The sequence below is a fragment of the Marmota monax genome, unplaced genomic scaffold (assembly GCF_021218885.2).
Source record: "Marmota monax isolate L192 unplaced genomic scaffold, Marmota_monax_Labrador192_F-V1.1 WCK01_AAM20220418_F8-fsc00040, whole genome shotgun sequence".
Lineage (NCBI taxonomy): Eukaryota > Metazoa > Chordata > Mammalia > Rodentia > Sciuridae > Marmota > Marmota monax.
In genome coordinates this window covers 5,823,976-5,846,894 of record NW_026692782.1, presented here as the reverse complement: position 1 = coordinate 5,846,894, position 22,919 = coordinate 5,823,976, and the positions used below count along the sequence as shown (strand labels likewise).

Here is a 22,919-nt window from a genome sequence, read left to right as displayed (position 1 = left end):
TTTTCCAGTTGAAATACTTTGTCTTCATTGTCTGATGTTCTATCTTCTAAGTGTTCTACTCTGTTGGTAGTATTCTCCATTGAGTTTTTAAGTTGGTTTATTGCTTCCTGCATTTCTAGGATTTCTGATTGCTTGTTTTTTATAACCTCTATCTCCCTGTATAGTTGATCCTTTGCTTCCTGGATTTGTTTGCGTAATTCGTTGTCGAAGTGATCTTTCATTGTCTGATTTTGCTGTTTAATGTCTTCCTTGAGACTCCAGATCATCTGAAGCATGTATATCCTGAATTCTTTATCTGACATTCCATCTGCTGCAGCTGTTACCTCTTCTAAAGTTGCGTTGACCTGCATTGCTTGTGGTCCTTTCTTTCCTTGTCTTTTCATACTGCTTGCGTATCTTTCCTGCAGGTGCGGGCGGCGGCTCTGCTCTCTCCTTATTCCAATTGGGGTGTCGTGGCTACCACGCCGGCAGGTCACTGGGCCTGTTCTGGGAGCTGGTGGCGGCTCTGTTCTGCCCCTACTCCAATTGGGGTGACGTGTCTGTCGTACCAGCAGGCCACTGGGCCTGTCCCGCTGGTCGGTCGCAGATCTGCCCACCTTTCGGGCACGGGTGGAGGCTCTGCTTTGCCCCTACTCCAATTGGGGTGTCGTGACTACCCCGCCTGCAGGATGCTGGGTCTGTTCCTGGCAAGGGAGGCGACTCTGCTCTGTCACTACTCCAATTAGGGTGGTGTTTGTACCACGCCGGCAAGCTCCTGGGCCTGATCCGCCGGTCTGTTGTAGGTCTGCCTACCTTGAAGGCGCGGGCGGCGGATCTGCCCTGCCCCTCCTACCACGCCTGCGGACCCCTGGGCCTGATCTGCAGGTTGATCACTGGTCTGCTCACCCTGCGGGCACGGGTGGCGGTTCCGCTCCACCCCCACTCCAATTGGGGTCACGTGACCACCACACCGGCAGGGCCTGATCCGGGCGTGGGATAAGGATCTGCTCTGCCCCTACTCGAGTTGGGGTGACGTATGTACCACACTGGCAGGCCACTGGGCCTGACCCGCCAGGCTGTCACAGGTCTGTTTACCTTGCAAGCGTGAAGGGCGGCTCTGCCCTGCCCCTCCTACCACGCCCATGTACTACTGGGTTGTGGGTCTGCCCACCTGGCGGGTGTGGGTGGCGGCTCCGCTCCGCCCCCTCTCCAATTGGGGTCACGCGGTCACCACGCTGGCGAGCCGCTGGGCCTGCTCCGGGGGCTGGCAGCGGCCCGGCTCCTTCCCTCTGGCTCGAGGACAAATTGAGGAGACTCGGGTGACTGAGCCTCACCCCCCTTACCAGGAGACCAACTGCTTATGTCACCGCTGGTATTGATGAAGATCTCTCCTCCACCGCTTTCTGCTGACATCAGATCTCTGCCATGTTGGTATCCTATGCGAATGGCAGCATTTCGTTCCCCTTGCCGGGCAACCCAAGCAATGGGTGAGTCCTGACCTGCCCTCAGCAGGACCCGGACCGAGACACAGTTTCCGCGGGCTCCTAGCCCCGGTCCAGGGAAGTTCCGGGAGCCGGAACTCGGCCGCTCCGTGCTTGGTGTAAGCTCCTATAAGTGTAGGCTCCAAGAAGCAGCCCCCGCGGGCTCAGTTCCGGGAGCCGGAATTCGGCCGCTTAGTGTTTGGTGTATGCTCTGATAGTAGCAGGGTCCAAGAAGCAGCCTCCGCGGGCTCCGCAGCCCTGAGCCAGGGCGGTTCCGGGACGGTTCCGGGAGCCGGAACTCGGCCGCTCTGTGCTCGGTGTAAGCTCCTATAAGTGTAAGCTCCAAGAAGCAGTCCCCGCGGGCTCAGTTCCGGGAGCTGGAATTCGGCTTCTTGGTGCTTCGTGTTTGCTCTGATAGTAGCAGGGTCCAAGAAGCAGCCTCCGCAGGCTCCGCAGCCCTGAGCCAGGGCGGTTCCGGGACGGTTCCGGGAGCCGGGACTTGGCCGCCCCGCGCTCCGTGTTCACTCCGATAAGATCAGATTTTAAGAAGCCCCCAGGCGCTGAACCCTAGCAATCTGTCTGCAAGCCGCAGGCGAATTGCAGCCTGAAATTACCTGTTCTATGGCTGAATGAGCTGCGGTCAGTCAAAAACAGGTGTGGTGACGTCAGTTTACCAACATGGTGGCTGCTGGCCTCCTCTGTGGTCTGACCGGTGTGGAGAACCGAGATGGACCGCTTCCTTCCCCCGTCTCGAACCCAGAATTCAGCCCTGAGTGCGGTGCTTGCGCGTCTGGCAGAAACTGCAGCGCTGTAACCCTGCGTCTCTATCCCAGCGCGCCTTGCAGACTCTAGCCACGGGGCGATTTGCTTAATAAGCAGTGTTACCCTCCGTGCGACAAACCTCTCGCGTTTGAGTCCCCGTAGCCGATCCTCGTGCGATGGAAATCCTTCCTCCAGGTTCCGGCGCACCCCACTATTGCTGGAAATTCCTAACAAGATATCCTTTAGCCGTCCTGACTTGTCATACTCCCACACAGTGAAGCAGCACACGGGGGTAATGCACTCCCCTCGCCGCCATCTTCCCTCCTCCTGTACAAGCTCAGACTACCTTCTTGATGTGTCCTCACATGACCTATTCAACTGGAGACCCACTCCTATGACCTTATTTGACCTTGAGTATCTCCCCCACAGCCCTATTTCCAAACACAGTCATGTTGAGTGTTAGACCCCCAAAACGTGTATTTTGTGTGGATGCGATTCAGTTCATAATAAGTGGGCAGCAGGAAGAGAGGAACAGGATGGAAAGATGGAAGGGATGTTTGGCGTATTCTAATGTGTAAGGTAGATTTTCTTAGGCAACAATTCCAGAGGGAAAAGAAATTGTTGCCTATTCATAATAAATTAGTAGATAAATTATGTATCGGGTACCGTGTGCCCTTGCTTTGGTGTTGCAGAAAATGTCTTCACACTATCTGTTTTTGTTCTTTTAGGTGAACCGGAATTTAAATACATTGGGAATATGCATGGTAATGAGGCAGTTGGACGGGAACTGCTCATTTTCTTAGCCCAGTACCTGTGTAACGAGTACCAGAAGGGGAATGAGACAATTGTCAACCTGATCCATAACACCCGAATTCACATCATGCCTTCCCTGAACCCGGATGGCTTTGAGAAGGCAGCATCTCAGGTGAGTGACAGGCAGGTTGGGCTGGGCGTGCTTTCTTCATGTGTCTTTGTATGTTTGCACGTATGTGTTTATACATGCATCACACCCTGGCACAAAGCTTATAGAAAGTTCAGTGGAGAGTGTAAGTGATACATGATCAATTTGTTGGTAAGAAAAAGAGTTAAGAATGAAGGGAAGAGAGTTTTTTCAGCAGAGATTGCAAATAAGAAATTTAGTTAATAGGTTAATATTTTAATAATGTTTTGTTTGTATTTCTAAATAAATAATTTATGTATACATATTTGTGATCTGGTAAATTTCCTTCTAAAAAATTTCAGAAAATATCTACTGTAGTGTAATAAATACTATGGCTGTATCTGATCAGCCGATGTCATAGCGCCCTCTACTGAAATCAAGAAGAAAAACTTTCGGCCCGATCAATGTTCAACTGATGTTTAATCATTAGTTTTTTGAATGTTGAATAAAATTTTAAAAAATCAAAAGGAAAAAACAATCAACTGTAAACATAAAGTAATTTATAAAGTTTAAGTTATAATTTTATGGCATAAATTTTGATTCATATTTTATATTTTAATTTTTAATAAGTTTATTAAATTACATTTTAACTCTTAGGCTGGAAATTAACCACTTTTGAAGAGAAGATAATATGGTTTGTACATCCATTTTTGGTTAGGAAGGGATGGGAACATTATATCTGCTGCTGTCTACAGCTTGAAATTATTTTCTTATTTTATTGGGACACATTAAATAATGTTTTTTACAGTGAAGCCAGTAATCCTGTAGTTTAATATTGTCAGAAACCCAGTGAATTTTTATAAAGTGTAACATTGATATGATTTCTAAAGTTATGAGAGAAAAATTCTAGTAACATAAAATCAAATTATTTAATAATTTGAGGTCAGTTTCAGAATTGTAAGTGAGCAAAAGATTGTTTTGCTATTTATTTTCTGTCATATAGATTTTTATTTCTCCATCTGAGGTATCTTAGCTTACATGGCTTAAAAAGATGATTGCTTTGTTTATATCAAAGATTTGACATAATTTAATAGTAAAACAACAAAATTCACATTGTAAAGTAAAATTGAATGTCTTAGAAGTTCGTCAGTTGTTCGGGTTGTACCATTAGCAAAAGGGTTAAGTTGAACAGAAATTCCTCAGCCACAAAGCCCTCACCCAGCGCCTGTAATCCCAGCAGCTGGGGAGGCTGAGGCAGGAGCATGACAAGTTCAAAGCCAACCTCAGCAATGGTGAGGCACTAAGCAACTTAGTGAGACACTGTCTCTAAATAATATACAAAGTACGGCTGCGGATGTGGCTCAGTGGTTGAGTACCCCTGAGTTCAATCCCTGGTCCCCTCCCCACCCTCCACACACACAAAAAAACCCACATAGACAAAACCCTAGAATTTTTGTTCAAAGTTCTAGAACTTTTTAAAAGATTATTATTTAAAATTAGAATTCATTTTTAATTGATACTTAAAGTATCAAATTATACATATTTATGGGTTATGATGTGAGGCTTTGATATACATATATTTTGTGTAATGTTTAATCAGAGTAAATATATCTGTCTCCTCAAACATTTATCATTTCATATGGTGAAAACATTCAAAATACTTTCTTACAGAGTTTGAAATAAAACTCATATATTTTTTGATGAAAAGTACAAGAGGGATACATATTATTAATATATAAAAACTTGTGTTAATTCATTTTAAGCTTCTAATCTTATTTATTGTTTTGATTATTTAAACATATGCCACTTGTCATTTATAGAGGCAGTGAAAATTTTATTAAAATTGAATTAGAGTGGCATGCTTTGAGAAGGTCTTCTATTACTAGTGAATATGTATTGACTTTTTTGTAATCTTATAAATATCTCTTAAATATTATTATTGATATTTAAAATATTATTCATTGAAAATATTTTTAAGATGCCCATAAAATATCCTTTAAATCTGATACCTTCATGTTTATATCAGTAAAACAGTAAGAATGACATTGTGGAAGGATATTGTTGAAATAAATAATCTTAGTAAATTATTTTCAGAAACACTAATTGAGACCTTAAATAGTGACAATAATAGTAAATGACTGATTTTTCTCTGATTTTTTTTTTTTTTTTTTTTTTTTTAGCCTGGTGAACTCAAGGACTGGTTTGTGGGACGAAGCAATGCCCAGGGAATAGATCTGAACCGGAACTTTCCAGACCTGGATAGGATAGTTTATGTTAATGAGAAAGAAGGTGGTCCAAATAACCACCTGTTAAAAAATCTGAAGAAAATTGTGGATCAAAATACAAAGGTAGAGAACTTGTATAGTTTTCTTGGGGTCATTTCCTGGCTTTAGTTCAGACCTCTTGTCTGTCCTCTCCCAACTCCTTTCAGTCACTGTTTTGGTCAGCCTTCTCACTGCTGTGACTAAAAGAACCAACCAGAACAACTGTAGAGGAGGAAGAGTTTATTTGGGGGCTCACAGTGTCAGAGGTCTCAGTTCACAGACGGCCAAATCCATTCTTCAGGGCTCAAGGTGAGGTCTAGCATCATGGTGGAAGAGCATGGTGGAGGGAATTTTGGTGCATATGATGATCAGACAGCAGAGAGACAATCCTTTCTCCAGATACAAAATATATACCCAAAGGCATGCCCCCAATGACCCACTTCTGTCCTCTACCTAGAAAGTAAGTTTGAGTATCTTTATCATAGTGAAGGACGCAGGAGTAATAAATGCTGGTATGTGGCAGTTACCTATCACTACAAAAGCCAAGGCTGGAGGAAGGGGAGCCTAGCTAGATATTAGGTTTGCTCCCTAGGATTGACTGAGGGTTGTAGAGTAGAAGTTTGGGCTAGGAACAGGAGGAAGGAAGCCAGTTGTAGATCTTGAGAAGTCACCAGGGCCCTCTCAGAGGTCCTTTGTCAGTGCATCTAATTAGCAACTCAGCAGTATTCCACGTTGTTGGACTTTTTTCTCTTACAGAACTTTCTTCTTTCCTTTCTTGCTTTACAAAACTCTTTTCTCTCCTACTTTCAAATCACTGCTTGGTTTCTTTCCCTGCTTCTTCTACCTTGGCTTCATACTGGCCTTCCTCAGGATCCCATCTGATACCTCTCTCTGCTGCACTAGGTTTCCATCCTTTCCTGAACCTGCAATGTTAGCTGTTATACCAGGTCTCCAAGACTTATTTCTCTAATTCTAGATCTTCCAGGAGCATAGATTTTCTGTTTTACTTGCTCACTGGGTCCCTTTATCTGGTGGTACCTGGGACTGAGGTTCAGACTGTCCAGAAATAAGTATTCTCTTAGAACCACTATTGTTTCATTTATCCTGATCACCAAAACCATGGAATTTCCAACTTTGTCAGTTGGTTCCTACTTCCCAGTTATTTGACCTCTCTGACTCCTTTCCCTCCCATCTTCCCTTCCTCTGCAAAACTTATTCCATGGCTGTAGTTCAGGCCCCGTGTCCTTTTATTTTTGTTTCGAGTCCCTTCTCTCCCAACTCCATTCAGTCTTTGTTTTAGTCAGCTTTCTCACTGCTGTGACTAACAGACCCCATCAGAACAATTGTAGAGGAGGAAAAGTTATTTGGGGGCTCAAGAGGTCTCAGTTCACAGACGGCCAAATCCATTCCTCAGGGCTCAAGGTGAGGTCTAACATCATGGTGGAGGGAATTGGCTCACATGATGATCAGGCAGCAGAGAGAGACTCCATCTACCAGATACAAAATATATACCCCAATGGCATGCTCCCAGTAACCACCTCCTCCAGCTGTACCCTACCCACCTTCAGTTTCCACTAGTTAATGCCATCACAGGATCCATTCATTGATTGGGTTAAGGCTCTTGTAACTTCAATCATTTCTCCTCTAAACCTTCTTGCATTGTCTCACACATGAGCTTTTAGTGGGACATCTCACATTCAAACTATAACAATCATCTCATTTCCTCCAGAGTGATCTGTTCAAACACAAATTATTTCTCTTTTGCTTAAAAAATCGTACCAGTTCACCACTGCCCAGAGGATAAAGTGAAAACTTAACATGGCAGCATAGTGTGAAGGTTAGGCATGAAGATTCTAGACACAGCCACCTTGGACCAAATCCTGGCTCCATACTTGCTGTGTAAACTTGTAAAGTTCTTTAATTCTTCTGTGCTTCAGCTTCTTATCTGGAAAATGGAGATGATAGTACTGTCTGCCTCATAGGATGTTTATAAGGATTGAAAAAGTTAATGCCAAAAGTTAAAAAGTTAAAGCCAAAGTACTTGAGTTCAGGACCCAGGACTATTATTACTGCCTCAGCATTCTCTCTCAGTATTCCCTGCTAGTTACCTGGGGGCGAGGTGGACACAAGTTCGCATTTACTAAACCCCTGTTGCACCTTCAAGGCAATATTGCTTTCAATTATTTGTGGAGAAACTGAGCCCGTCATGGAGGACAGGTGGAAGATGTCTGGTAGCAGCTCTCAGTCCCTTCTCTATTGTTCCAGGACATGCAGCCCCGTTGGGTCAATTATTTTTAGTGCCTTTCCTAACTAAGAGACCAGAAAGTATGATTTCTTCATTTCATTCCAGTTCCAGGATCATTCAAGTGTCTCTTGGCCCCTGGAAACTCCTGTTTGACTCATTCCTGAATTTGGCTCCAATAGTCCTATCTTCTATTTGTACTCACATGTATAATTTTCTGATAATTTTATGTCTTCGTATAAGTGGCTATTCCAACTGTCAAGAATACTCTTCCTTGTCCTTCTATGCCTCCTCATCTCTGAGATCTTCCTCTGCTCTTCAAAACAGATCCTATTAATCCTTCCTTACGGTGTGTGTATATATATATATATCCCAGTAGGGTGCTTATTGTCACATACAAGTTTATATCATACGTAGTTGTTTATACATATGCTTTTCCCTTTGACTCTCACTTTCAGTCCCTTGCTTGCAGGAATTCCAATTCTTATCTGAGTTGTTAAGCTCTCGTGGGTTCAATCCCTGGTACCAAAAAAAAAAAAAAAAAAAAGAAAAAAAAAGTACAATCCAACCCTGCAAACAAATCAAAATATTTGAAAAGGAAAACTTTCCTGCTTCTGCATCTCACATGCACTCCTGACAACCATCTTCAGGGAGAAGGGAGAGCCCGAAGGCCATGGTTGGATGAAAAAGAGGGAAGTTCTGAGTGATAAACTATGAGCAATTGGAACAAGAATGAAAAACTGTTCTGGAAGCCGAGTCCCGATATGAGCACACAAACTCCCCGTTGCTTGCATTACCCTGTCAATGTCATCTTTGTTAAAGAAATGAGGAAAATAATTCCTATCACCTGCTACGGAAGAACTGCGAATGAGCTCATGTCGACAAGATGGTTGATTGGCAACTTTGTGTAGGTGCCATTATTTCCAGACAGCATGACCTTCTCCTTCCTGTTAAAACTGTGTCATCTTTGCACCTTCTCCATACGAGGTGTTTTCATATTTTTAGCTTAAGCAATATGATTAAAAGATGTTCATGGTACTCTTTTTAAATCACAACTTTTACTTCAAAGATCTTGATGCCACTACTTTTTTCTAGATAAAGGTAAACCAAAGAGAAATATGAAAATTATTTTTTTAGACCCTTCTTTGGAACATTAACAGTATTTGTTGACTTTGTTCCAAGTCTCCCGTAAATCTGCTTGACAATTGTGAGGTCACATTGCCTGTGTCCGGTTCATCTCTTTTTTCTGTTTTTGTCATCATAAATGAGACAGTGTTTAGAGCCTTCTGGTAAGAGACATAGACAATTCATTAATGCTGCTATATATTCCCCTTTTCTTAATTCTTCTTCTCAGCCCGATATCTAGATTCCTTGTAAAGGTTTGTAAAGTTCAAGGGTTATTCTGCTGAGTATGTCGGGAATCGTGGCTTAGGAATGCAGAATCCTGTGATGGCTGATCCAGGAGCTCTGGGCTGTGTGTGCTGTAGGGGAGGAGGTGAGAAGGAACCTGCACCTTGTGGCATATCCGTCAGATGCTGTGACGTTCTCTCGAGACACATGCTTGAGACTCATGTGCTCCTGCTCTTCTGAACCTTTGAGTATAAAAGCTGTTTCCTATACTCCCAGTTCTTCCTGCTGCCATTTCTCATCTGCCCCCGAGCTTGTGAGCCTGGTCATCTCACTGTGATCTGGGCTTAGCACGTGAACCTTGGCCTTGATTGCTTGAGAACAGCATGGATTAAAATGCATTTCATAAGTTATTAAGATTACACTGAACCTTTAATGGCTGGAGTTGTGAAGAAAATAGAATAAATATAGCTTCAACATATTTTAAGAGTCAAAGCCATCTAATTATAGGGCATAACATTTGAGCTATACTTACAGTCTTTAAATGGAAGTTTTAAAAATAGGTCACAAATAGTTTCAGAGACTATCAGGGCCTTGCTTTTAGGGATGCTCCACTGTGGTCCACTCTGTAGATCACTTAAACCTATAATTACAGTAAGTATATAGTCAGCCTAAAAGGCTATTCAGAGTCAAAGAGAAACTCATCTTTAATTTATCAAATTGTGGAATTGACTTGCTTACTTTTGAATATACTTGTAACATGAATATTAGCAGTGGTGTATGTAAGATACAAGAACTAACAATGAACTAAGCCAAGGAGCTTTATACAACTTTGTGTATTCAGGACTGTATCTTTGAACTTATTTCAAAAAGCAGTTGTAAAAAAAAAAAAGTTATGGTGGGGCTGGGGATGTGGCTCAGTGGTAGAGCGCTCGCCTAGCACGTGTGAGACCCTGGGTTTGATCCTCAGCACCACATAAAAATAAATAAAATAAAGGTATTGTGTCCAACTACAACTAAAAAATATTAAAAAATAAAAACAATTATTGCAAAATTCATATTTTGGTATGTGTCCTTCAAAATTATTTTTATGTGAATATTGTTCTATAAACGCACGGCAGTATGTTGTGCAAACAGTTTTGAACACTTGCAGGTTAATAATGAATAGCAAAATAGTCAGTTGCAGAGTGACTTTGCACCTGAGCGCCTGTTAACACTGACACCTCACCCCAGGGAATATTATGCTTACTTCCCAAAGATGGCCAGGTTACCCTCCCTCCTTCTTGACTTTAACTTCTCTCTTTTTTTTTCCTTCTCCTCCTATCCAAATCCTATCTTATTTTTTCCTTCCTGAGACATGCTAAGTTCTACCCCTTTCCTGAAGTCCTCAATAATTCTCCAAACCTCAGTGATTTCTGCCTTTTCTATTCATTGGTCAGACCAATCACTGGATTTGAATAAATAGAGAATGAAAGCTGTATATGGAAGAGGACTGAAAACAAATTTAGCAGCAAAAGAAAAACTTTTGAACAAAATATTATGGAAGAATTTATGTTAGATTCATACCATATAATACTAATATCAGGTCGGTATTGAGCTTAAATATATAAATTCATTATAAAAATGTGCATTATAGAATTTTAAATTTAATTTCTTTTAAAGTTATTTTTAGATTATTTTAATCAAAAGTTATAGTGGATCTAGTTTAAACTACTTGAACTTTAGAAATAGATGTAATTATGTATAAAAGTTTAGTATATAATGAGGGCAGATTTCAGATCAATGTGGAAAGGATTATTTAATTGAATTGAGACAGATCCATCTCACAAATAGCAGAGATCAAAATAAATTCTAGATGCATTCAACTTAAATAATTTAAATATAAAGTGTAGGAGACCAGTAAAAGAGAACTTTGGCAGATATGTAATTTTTTTCCTTTTTTTAAAATTTGTTTTAATTAGTTACACATGACAGTACAATGATCTTGACATATCATACATTTGAATCAGATAGGGTATAATTTCTCATTTTTCTGAGTGTACAGGTTGCAGAATCACATTGGTCATGCAGTCAAGTATATACATACAGAAATAATAATGTCTATTTTATTCTCCTGTCCTTCCTATCCTCCCTTCCCCTCCCTTTCCCTCCCATCACTTCTCTACCCAATCTAATGGATGAATGGATAAAAAAAAATGTGGCATTTATACACAATGGAATATTACTCAGCACTAAAAAATAACAAGATCATGGCATTTGCAGGGAAATGGATGGCATTAGAGCAGATTATGCTAAGTGAAGTTAGCCAATCCCTACAAAACAAAGGCTGAATGTCTTCTCTGATAAAAGGGGGGTGACTCAAAATGGGGTAGGGAGGAAGAGCATGAGAAAAAGGTTACCACTAAATAGGGAAGAGAGGTGGGAAGGAAAGGGAGGGAGAAGGGAATTGCATGGAAGATGGAAGGAGACCCTCATTGTTATACAGAATACATATGACGATGTGAGGAAAAAACAAAAAAAAAACAAAACAAAAAACAGATATGTAATTTTTGAAGAGGACAGAACTTTTAAAATTCCCTTTGTAGAAATAGGCATATGATGGTCACTAAAGTTACTGTTTTGTAACTATGAATGAAATGCAAAAGCAAAGGAAGAGACCATAAAGAAAAGGTCAATAGATTTGATATTATCATTCATAACATAAATATCTTTATGGTCTGCATTTTAATTACAAAATTTGTAAGGCACATGGCGAATTTGAAAAATATGTGTAATATATAGTAGAGGTTTTTACTAAATAACTATTATAAATTAATAAGGTAAACATTTCATTAGAAAAATCAGTTAAAACATATATAAATGTGTCATGAAAGACTAAATATAAATTAGCAACTAATACATAAAAACTTTCTCTGGCTAATTAAAATTTTTGTTATTGATTAATAACAATAATAATTATTGATTAGAGTGCCAAACTTTAAAAAAAACCAGAAATGTGCTCTTGCCAAGAGTGACTAGAAATACAAGGTTTAATATGATGTTGATGACTACATTGCTATAACTTATGGGGAGGTAATTTGGAATATTTTAAAATTTAAACAGTGTTAGTTAAAAATAAAATTTTATTTAAACTTTTTTTTTTTAAGCAAAAATTGTGTTTAGCTTTTGGTCAAGTCATTTTATTTCAAGAGATTTCCCCCTGAAAAGTGTAGATCTGTACAAAGGGTTACTATGAGGGTATTGATAATATTTAAAAAATTTTCATAGTAAATAACCCAATACTCAACAATTAGGGATTACTAGTGCTAGAGTGGTAGTTGTGCAGCTAAAACTGGGCTTGAGGCCAGGCTCCACCACTACCAGTTGAGTAACGTCATGTTGTTCCCTAACTTCTCAGTATTTCAATTTACTCATTTATAAAAGGGGGAAAGTGTACTCCCTATCTCATTGGGAGGGTGTGGGAATTCAACATGTCACATAGAAAGTGTTTAATATTTATATTTTAAAAGTATTTAACATTATGTTATTAATGTTATTGATTTTATTTATGAATGCTAGATGCACACATCAGATAATTACTACTCAGCCGTTAATACATTATAGAAAGGTATTCAGTCATATGAAATGGTATGTTATTTTTTGTTGAGCAGGAAAAAAACACAGTAAATAAAAGGGCATGTAAATGATCACATTTTAAATATTATGTAAGTGGATTGAAAAAGGACCAAAAGCACATATATGAAAGTATTAGCAGTGGCTATTTTTAGATGGTAAACCGATGAAGTAACTTTAATTTTCTTCTTGGGGCTTATTTGTCTTCTCTACATTTTCTACAATGAGAATTAATTTGTAGCAAGGATAAAATACACCAACCAAATAACTGATAAAACCAACATCCCATTCTATTTTTCGATTGACACATAATTGTGTGTGAATGTGTGTGTGTGTGCGTGTATATATATATATATATATATATATATATATATATATATATATATATAAATGTAAATATGGGAGATATAGATATGGTACAGTGTGGCCATTCAATACATGCATATGAAGTATAATGGTCAAATTAGGTAATTAGCATTTCCATTTCTTTATACATTTGTCATTTCTTTGTCCTTCGAACTCTTCTAGTTAATTATGAAATATATAATAAATTGGAACTATAGTCACCCTACTTTATTGTAGAACATTAGAACTGATTCTCCTATGTAACTCTATTTTGGTATCTGTTGACAACACCTATTCTAAATCACACTTTCCTATAATTATGTGAAAAATAGGACAGTTTTAATACAGTAACGCTGATATGCTAAAAATATTGTGGGGCTTATCAGTTCATAGCCTGGATTTTGACTCCTTAGCCATGTGAACTTGGACATGTTGTTTAACACATCCAACCATCAAATTCCTCTCTATGAAGTGGGTATGCTCTGAAGCTCCATAAAATAATGCACGTGAAAGCCATTCTTAAACAGAACAGAGACAGACAAATGCAAGATCTTTTCATAGCCATCAAATGCTATTGCTGTTAGATTTTTTTCTGTCCAAAAGAACAGTATGGATCACATCTCCGTTAAAAGCTTTTCTTTTTATCAAAGAAGTACTTAGAGTTTAATAGTCTTTCTTGCTGCTATTAAAAACTCATCACATAAAAGTATCAAGTTTTTGGCTGCAAATTAATTCTTTGGTATAAATTTTTTTTCCCTCTTTTATTTTGCTTCCAAGTTATGAGGGACTATGAATCATTCAAAAGACAACATGAATTCCTGAAACCGTTGCCTTTGTTTCAAAATTTAAGATGAGCATTCTGAAGTAAACTGATATTTTATAGTCAGCTCTGCAAGAAACCAAATACAATAGGAGAACAATATTTGAAGTAGTTGAAGGAAATTGGAAAAATAGTAAGCAAAAGTTGAAATTGGAAATAAAATCTCCCACATGTCTGAACCATCACAGAGGTTGAATCTAGTTCTGTGATCCAACCATTTTTTTTTCTCCTTGTCTTATTTTTAACTGTTAATCATGAAGACCTGGGAGCCATTACAGATCACATGATGTCCCTGAGTGATTTGCCTGCTGTTTTCCAAGCTACAAAGAGAGAAAACTGGCATCCCACAAAAGTAGAACTTTGAAGAAAATTTAAATGTGATTGAACAATTTTTTTACAAGTCTGAGAAAGGCCTAGGGAATGCTGCTCTTACAGGAACTTTTGTTTTTCTATGAAAACAGCCACAAAGTGGCTCAATATGAATGATTTTGAGGGTTTTTTTTCTTTTCTTTTTCTCTTTCTTTCACCTTTTCTGTCTTTTCTGTCAAGTGATCAACCAATGATCATCAAATTAATACTCATTTTAATCTCTAATCTTGAATACAGCTTGCCCCTGAGACCAAGGCTGTCATTCACTGGATTATGGACATTCCTTTTGTGCTTTCCGCCAATCTCCATGGAGGAGACCTTGTCGCCAATTATCCATACGATGAGACTCGGAGTGGTAGGTATACTTCCTGCTTCTCTGAGCGGTTTAAGGCTTACTACTACCATACAAAGGTTTAGAAGATGACTCTGAAGTAGTCTTGTTTTGCTGATAGAAATACATGTGTTTAACATACATACCCTATTTCACGTAGTGTTGGCATACTTGGTAACTTTCTTTGAAGTTGAGGTGAAGAGAAACATGACCTTAAGAGAACACTTAGAGAAGAGAAAGGGAGAAGACAGAATGAACTTGGTTCAGTCCCGGCTCCTGGTAAAATGGAGAGATTACAGAGGTCATGTAATTTTGTGCACCAGCCTAAAAATGGAAGCAGTCTCTGGTCCTTCATCAGGGCCCATGTACATTTTTTGAACATCCCTTGCATTTTTTCATTGGATTCGTGTCGGAGGGTGTCAGGGAGGGGAAGTGATCCTTTATTTTCTTCTAACTAGTTTTAGTTAAGCTTCACGCAAGGCACCCTTTAACCAAATAGACAGTTTCAGCTTAATTTTTGTTGCTTCAGGAAATTTCCTGCTTTGAATCTAGTCTTAGGGACCTTTGAAGAGTAAGCTCTTTGTAAACAAGGATAAGGATCTTAGATATTAGAAACTTTGAGATTTGAAGAAGGCCTGGCTAAAAAAACACTGTTAAATATACTTAGAGATTTTGTGATTTGTCAATAGCTGGGAAACTAGTAGGCCAAGCATATTTATAATATAGGAGTAAGAATACATGAGATCAAAAGACCTAATATTTGCTCATACAACACATATAGGGGATTTTTTTTAAAAAAAGAATTAAAATCGAACGAACGCTGAATAGCATGTGTGAGAGTAGTTCATAGTGGCTATTAGGTTGATATGTGTGCATATTTGAAATGAAAAATTTAAACAATGGAAATCCTGCTATTCTCCCAGGTCCAATCTTCTATAACCATATCACCTTTTTCTTGTGAACTTTCAGTTCATAAGTAGCATGTTCAGTCTAACTGATTTTTACATTTTTTTTTTGGTATTAGGAATGAAAATTATGTAACTAAGTGTAATTGGTAGTTAAATCTTCACCTCTTCCCCTTAGCAATGTAGCTAAAAAATACATCAGCAATAGCTCAACACCAAATTACTTTTCAGAAAACAAGTGCTGCCTTTTGATCTGTGTCAAATCCTTCCGTCTCTTGGATTTGTTTTCTAGGTAGTGCCCATGAGTACAGCTCCTGCCCGGATGATGCCATTTTCAAGAGCGTGGCTCGGGCCTACTCTTCTTTCAACCCGGCCATGTCTGACTCCAACAGACCTCCCTGTCGCAAGAATGACGATGACAGTAGCTTTGTAGATGGAACAACCAACGGTGGCGCTTGGTACAGTGTACCTGGCGGTGAGTTTCCATTTTGTTCTCTGATTATGATATTGACTTCCTTAGATTTACAGAGCGATTTCCACCTAGAGACTCTTCAGTCTTCTTCAGTCATTAAGAAGTAGGCTGAACCCCTAATTCCTCCATTAATTTTATGCATGAATAATATGTAATTTTTTTTCTTGTGGATTTAAAAAAATTGAGATGCTAAATAAAGAAAACAAACTGAAGTATTCAGTGGGAAAATATAAATTGAATATTGTTAATTGCTCTATTTTTCAAGTTCAGGCTTTAGGTAATAAGGTAGCATCCTTATCATAAACGAGTCTTGCTTTTACAATAGATAAATGTGTATTTTAGAGGGCATCCTGTGGCCTTTAGCACATCTTGGTGCATACATCTTTCAATTTTTTTTAAATGGTGGACTAAAGAGACTATGTGACGTGGATTATGTAGTTTATATTCACTAGTGTAGTAAACACTGTCAGATCAGGTAGGGTTTAGTCTGCAAAGAGAGAGAAGGCCCTGTGCAGGAAATCCCTTTTTGCCCATCAAGGCAGCTTCCCTTGTCCCAACATGAACTTTACAGAGTTCATATTTTTGTAACCACCCAGAAGAATAACAGTTGTAGGATGCTACTGGCCTCGACCAAGGATGAGGGTGAGATGTGAAGATATTGATACTTTTTTTTTTTTTTTTTCACTTTGCCTAAGAAAATTTTGCTATGGCCAACCTGGAAACAAAAAAGAGAATTAGGGCAGCATCCAGTGACTTCAGGGATTGGTTAGATATGTTTAATTTTGTTGCATTATGCCCTGAGAAAAATATTCTTCCTGTTTTTTTTTTTTTTTTTCTGGTATATGTTGATACTGTTTTTATTTACGGTTTGCATTTGACCAGACCAGTTTTAGTACTTTGTTTTTTTGTAACTTGTGAACAAAGGTCTATGTCAGATTTAGGATTTAGAATAAATCAAATACATCAGATGGGAAGTAAAATATACGTCAGCTTTCATAAAAATTTAGCAATTCCTTGTGCAGTCACTTTTGAACAAATATATACAGTCTATACAATATCAGATAAACTATATTAGTAAAATACTGATGATCATATTAGCATAGCAATAGCAATGATAATAATATTAGTATTAGTTAATGCTTATGTTCCACAGTAATCAAAAGGTCAAAGGAAGCTTTGATGGTTTTAGTTCTCCACATAGTGAATAAAATCAATGTCTTGGGTGAGGTTTTCTAGAAACAGAGACTGAGACAGTGGTTTGGATGTTTATTGAGGGAATACACTTTAAGAAAATCCTTAGGGAAGCAGAGAAAAGGAAAGGATAGAGCTGAACAAGGATGTCTCAGGTGAGGTGTAGCCTAGGCCAAAGCCATTGGGAGAAGGGTCCAGAGCATAAATCACAGGCAGGGTCATCTTTTTCTGGTAAAGGTACAGTCTTTGGTGACTGCATACCAGTTAGCCATTGGTTGTGTGCTGCCAGAAAGAAGTGAGGGTGAGAAATGGGAGAGTGTAACCTTCCAAATTAGGTGGCTCCTATCAAGCATTCTCCAGGAAAGGGGAACAGCCTTTGTGAACTCCTAACAGCCCACACTTATAGCAGCTTGAGGTGGGTGCCCTGGCTCCATAAAAGTGATCTGGTGGGCACCAACAGTATCCACTATTAATATGAATTAGATTTAATTTCAATGAAAATTATCTGGATACAGAATCTTTGGTGAGTTATGAAGTATCATTAAAGTTTATGACCTTTATATGGACACTCAATGATTATTGAATTAATATATAGTACATTATCAGGATTCCTAGTCCCTCAGGTGTACACTATGGTACTGGTTGGACATAGGGAGAGAGTAGTATGTTAGATCATCTCACACTCCGTTGAAGGCTTTGAAGGATGTGCATTTCTTTTAGGTCAGTAGGGATCGAGTCATTCACCTTGTCTTTTTTGAAGCCTGTTACAGCAACATGGACCGTGGCTGACATCTGCTTTTGCACTTTGCAACAGCAATGCATTAAGTTAAATAATTACTTATGTAGCCATTCCAGTGGGGTCCATATAGAATTTTATAGATTTCATGATCTGCCAAAATAAAGCACTTCACCTCCTCAGACTGGCCAGCCTCTTGACAATTCCCTCCGCTCTATGGAAGCAGAGTTAATGTATTAATCTTGCAAGTATGTTTTCAGATCCCCTATGGAAGGTGATTTCCCTGTGGTTTCCCAGGGAGCTCCCTCAGATGGCACAGGATGGTACATTTTTATTTAGCTCAGTTCAGCAGAATCGCCTGTGTGTTTTAGCCACCACATGCATATATTGACGTGTCATTTGTTGCTTCTGCAGGAATGCAAGACTTCAATTACCTGAGCAGCAACTGTTTTGAGATCACTGTGGAGCTTAGCTGTGAAAAGTTCCCACCTGAGGAGTCTCTGAAGAACTACTGGGAGGATAACAAAAACTCCCTCATTAGCTACCTTGAGCAGGTAAGTAGAGTGTCCAGCATCAAATGAATACTTAGGAGTATTTAGACCTGTGGTGTAATAGTCTTCTAGGAGCAGTCCTGTCCAGGGAGGTCCGTCTGAGCCTGGGTGAAGATCCTGTCATTGGAAAGCAGGTGTCAGTATATTCAATTTGCCTTTCACCTGTCATAGACCTTGTGGCTCATGACTATTCACTGAGAACTGACCACACTGGAAAATTGTGGAGAAGTGAGCCAAACTCTTGCAGGTGAGGGAAGTCCTAAGATCACGTCCCAGCCTGATCTCAGTGGCCCTATGAGGCACCCCAGGAAGGGCAGGACAAGAGTGAGGAAATGAGGCACTTAGGGTACATAACGTAAGGAAAAATTCACTCTCAGGGTCACACAAACATGAGATCAGCTCCTGAGAGTGTCTCCTTCAGTGCCCTGGTGCCTCACTTTTCTTCCCCTAGATTCAGCTAGAGGCCAGGTAATAATAATAACAACGATGCATATTTATTGAGCATTTACTATTTATCATTATTGTTATACATGTAATGCCTTACATGTAGCAATTATGTGCCTAGCCTCACGACAACCCGAGAAGGAGGATATATGACCACCACTATCACCACCATTATCACCTGGGAATTAAATGATTGCTGTGTGTATATACGCGACTGCATGACCAATGTGATTCTGCAACCTGTACACTCAGAAAAATGAGAAATTATATCCCATCTGGTTCAAATGTATGATATGTCAAGATCATTGTACTGTCATGTGTAACTAATTAAAACAAATAAAAAATTATTAAAAAAAAAATGAAATCAGAGGCTCAGAGAGGTTCAGCAGCTTTTCTGGAGTTATTCAGTTAGAATTTGAATCCAGGTTGTGTGGTTGTGGAATCTCCATGCCCTACCCCCTTTCATGAGTTAATCCTAGATCTGTACCACGGTCACTATGTCATCATTCCAGAGGGATCTGTGTAGAATTTGGGGGATCTCACAACCCGTCAAAATAAAATATCTCACCTACTTAGATTGGTCACTCCTTGCCAAATTTCTCCTCTCTGTAGTATGGTAGGCATTGACATCAGGGCAGTGGTGAAAGATCTAAAGGCTCAGTGTATTGCCTGCAATGCCTTGACCATCTTTAAATTCTATTCTGTATGTGACCACTTAGGCCTAAAGTTAAGTAGAGTGATGTGATTTTACTTGCCAGCAAATAGTCCAGAAAAATCTGTTAAACCAATTTGTCAAAAACAAATGCTTTTAAATATATATATATATATATATATATATATATATATATATATATATATATATATATGATATACATATATAGTGTATTTATATTGTATACCTCTTGTGAATATATATTGTATATATGCTATATATGCTATGCACACACATGTATAAGACCACTTCTTTTTTTATTTTAAAGTAAAATTAGCTTAAGAATTGTTCTATGCATGTCATATATTCATACAATACCTTACCAATGAACTACTGTGGAATAGATCCACCGATGATAGGTCCTGATTAAAGAACAACCGCTCCACAGGACCTTTTCAATTAGTGGGTTCCTGCTGTGTGTTAGTATACTGGTGGGTATTTTTTTTTTTGCCACAAAGCTAAGAATAATTAACCATATTAACTCTAGAATAACCTTGGTGGGAATCCCTATAGAACTTCTTTTTTGAGGAGAGCTGTATTTAACTGGATCCTACAAGAGCAAAGTTAACGGAAGAAATGCACTTTTGGTTAAAGGAAGCAAGATGGGGACATTTGGTGTGTTTTCTTAGATATCAAATAATGTCATTTTGTTTACATATTTTTTTTTCTACAAAAAATGTTTTGAGCTACTTTTATATTCCCGGCACTGGGGCTAGTGACCATCCTCTCAAGGCTTCATATTAGTGGGATCAGAAACATGAATATCTAATCATAAGGAAAAATAAAGACTAACTACCAGAATTAACTACAATGGCAGGACACAGAAGATTCCCAGACCTAGTCCTGGGAATTCAGAAAAGGCTTCTTGGAGTTATAAATAGGATTTACTATAGTTGGTGCTAATAAGATCATCACCTTGCTTAAGTTGTCTCAGTTCTTGAGGAAAAACACAATATAAAACAAAATAAAACACATATTCATGCCATCAGGACAGGGGATAATATTTGTCATCTTTATGGTGGCAGGTACACATGCATCCAATCGTCTGATAGTAGAAATAAGCTGAAAAGAAGAGGGATAAAGTTACACAGTCCTGCGTTAAGCTACTCTGAATGAAAATTTGTTCTGTCCACAGATCTATGTGATCAGTCTTGAGATAACATCATGTTAGGGTGCAGGCTGTGTAGAAGCAGTGGGAATGGAGTTACAATGAGAGCACATGCAGCTGCTTGCATCCCAGAATACTGCAGTCAGGGGATCGAAGATCAGTGTAGACAGTCACAAGTCCTGCTTTGGGCCTATTTTCTTGATAATGGTGGCGATAATGGTAATTGAACACCTGGTTCTAAAATCTAAGCAAAGACTAGTTTAGAACTCATAGAAAATAGATAATTTGGACATCTAATTCTGTAATTGGTTGAGAGGAAATCTCAAAGGAATGTTTGCAGAAACTAGAATTGTCAGGCTAATTAGGGTAAATAGTTTGCTAAGAAGAGCTTCCCATTTCTATCTTTGGAATAAGCTGATTCTCAAAATTCTCCAGAGAATTGTTCCTGGGCACTCACATCAGAATCTTCTAAGGTTCCTGAGTTTCCTGACCTATCATTGAATCATATTCCCTGCAGGGCAGGAATATAAGAAGACGCTTAAGATAAAACATATTTTTTAGGTCATTTCTAATATGAGATTTTTGGTTGTTCTTGACCTCCACAGATACACCGAGGAGTTAAAGGATTTGTCCGAGACCTTCAAGGTAACCCAATTGCCAATGCAACCATCTCTGTGGAAGGAATAGACCATGATATTACATCTGGTGGGTGTTCTTTGCCATGATCTAGCATTATGTACAAGAGAATGTTTTTTTAATTATCATAATTATAACTCATACTATAAGCAACACAATGAGATGCCTCAGATCTCTTTACACAGTCTCTGCCCAGCTTTGACCTAGGTAGGCTGTGGGAGCAGGTCAGGCACAGTGAAATTATGCTGCGTTTAAAAATCTGAGTGCAGCAGGTGGCGCCCTGTCCTCAGCTGTCACCCAGAGCTGTGAGTTGGTGCTGTCCACTGCCTGAGGTTTGCAGTTAGTTGTTCAGAGGAAAATGAACTAGCCGGAGTAAAGCCACGAGTGGCTTTTCTAAAGAGCTGTGAGTCGGGAGGGAGTGAAAAGAGTAGAAGGTAAGGTAACTCCCAACATATTGTATGTCTCACACATTTCTTTGTTTAACCCTTAAAATAAATCTAGAGTTATTCAGGATGATACAGGATATTATAGAATTGGGCTGTGATGTTAGTTATTTCTAGGTTTAAAGCATCATCTTCATTTTCTCAGTTTGGAGAATATGGTGTATTTCCCCAGAAGATCTACCTACTCCTGTTAATTTTTTTTTTTTTTTGAGAGAGAGAGGGAGAGAGAAAGAGAGAGAGAGAGAGGATTTTTTAAAAAAATTTTTGTTTTTTAGTTTTCAGTGGACACAACGTCTTTATTTTCCTTTTATGTGGTGCTGAGGATAGAACCCAGTGCCCCGCGCATGCCAGGCGAGCGCACTACCGCTTGAGCCACATCCCCAGCCCTGCTGTTAAATACTTATTCATTTTAGTTGAACTGTTACTTATTGGGATTTTTTTTAAAACAATAACAATATTTTTCTAGCCATAAACTTTTAATACTATTTTCAAACCTTACAATTAAATAATCATTGATTTATTTTCCAAAGCACTGTATATCATTACTTCTTTTCTAACTTTCACACTTATAGCTTGGAGTTTTTTTTTTTTTTTAACCTTTAACATTTGTTCTCTAAACCTCCGTTTATTCACTCATCCAACAAATATTTATCAACATCGCGCTAAGTACCAGCATGCTTTCTCAACCAGCGCTCCAGCATCTGTGCCAAAATGCTACTTCTCTTTCATCCCCTTAGTCCTCAGGGAGGGTGGAACTGAGGCATGGATACCTTCTGGCTCCCGGAAACCTGATCTCTCTGTTATCCCAGGAGTGCCATGTAAATACCATTTTCTCTGCATTCCATGATTTAAAAAGTTGAGGAAAATCTAAAAGTGGAGAGAATAACTGGGTGGAATGGAATGATTTCTGAGGGTTCTAGGAATCTCCAGCTTTTTGAGGGCAGGGTAATAAGAAGGAACTAGCAATGAAGTCAAAGATAGAAATAAAGTGTGTGGTCCTGGAAGGTTGGAAGTGTTTCAGGAGGGAGGGAGGGAGGGAGTAATAAAAAGTGCCAAGTAAGATGATTCTTGAGAGTGAACGAATAGATTTAGCAGTATGGAGAATCTTGAGAAAACCTACTTCAGGAGAGCAAGCGGTAGGAGTCTGATTCAAGTGGGTCCAAGAGAGAAGAAAAGAGAGCTTTTAGTGACACAGAATAGTGACAGTCGTTCCAGAAATTTTGCATTGAGCATAGAAGATAAATGTTGCACTAGCTGAAAGGAGAGTGATCTAGAGGTAGATTGGAAGA

At 39.1% G+C, this 22,919-nt stretch overlaps 1 protein-coding gene across 1 annotated transcript in view; it reads left to right on the top strand.

Moving 5' to 3' along the window:
* Cpe (carboxypeptidase E) overlaps positions 1 to 22,919 on the top strand; it is a 119,084-nt gene that overhangs the window by 90,349 nt on the left and 5,816 nt on the right. Inside the window, exons 2-7 of the mRNA XM_058580378.1 lie at positions 2,951 to 3,147; positions 5,283 to 5,450; positions 14,339 to 14,460; positions 15,634 to 15,812; positions 18,151 to 18,290; positions 21,157 to 21,256. Coding sequence (XP_058436361.1) covers positions 2,951 to 3,147; positions 5,283 to 5,450; positions 14,339 to 14,460; positions 15,634 to 15,812; positions 18,151 to 18,290; positions 21,157 to 21,256 — 906 coding nt within the window. The remainder of the gene's footprint in view (positions 1 to 2,950; positions 3,148 to 5,282; positions 5,451 to 14,338; positions 14,461 to 15,633; positions 15,813 to 18,150; positions 18,291 to 21,156; positions 21,257 to 22,919) is intronic.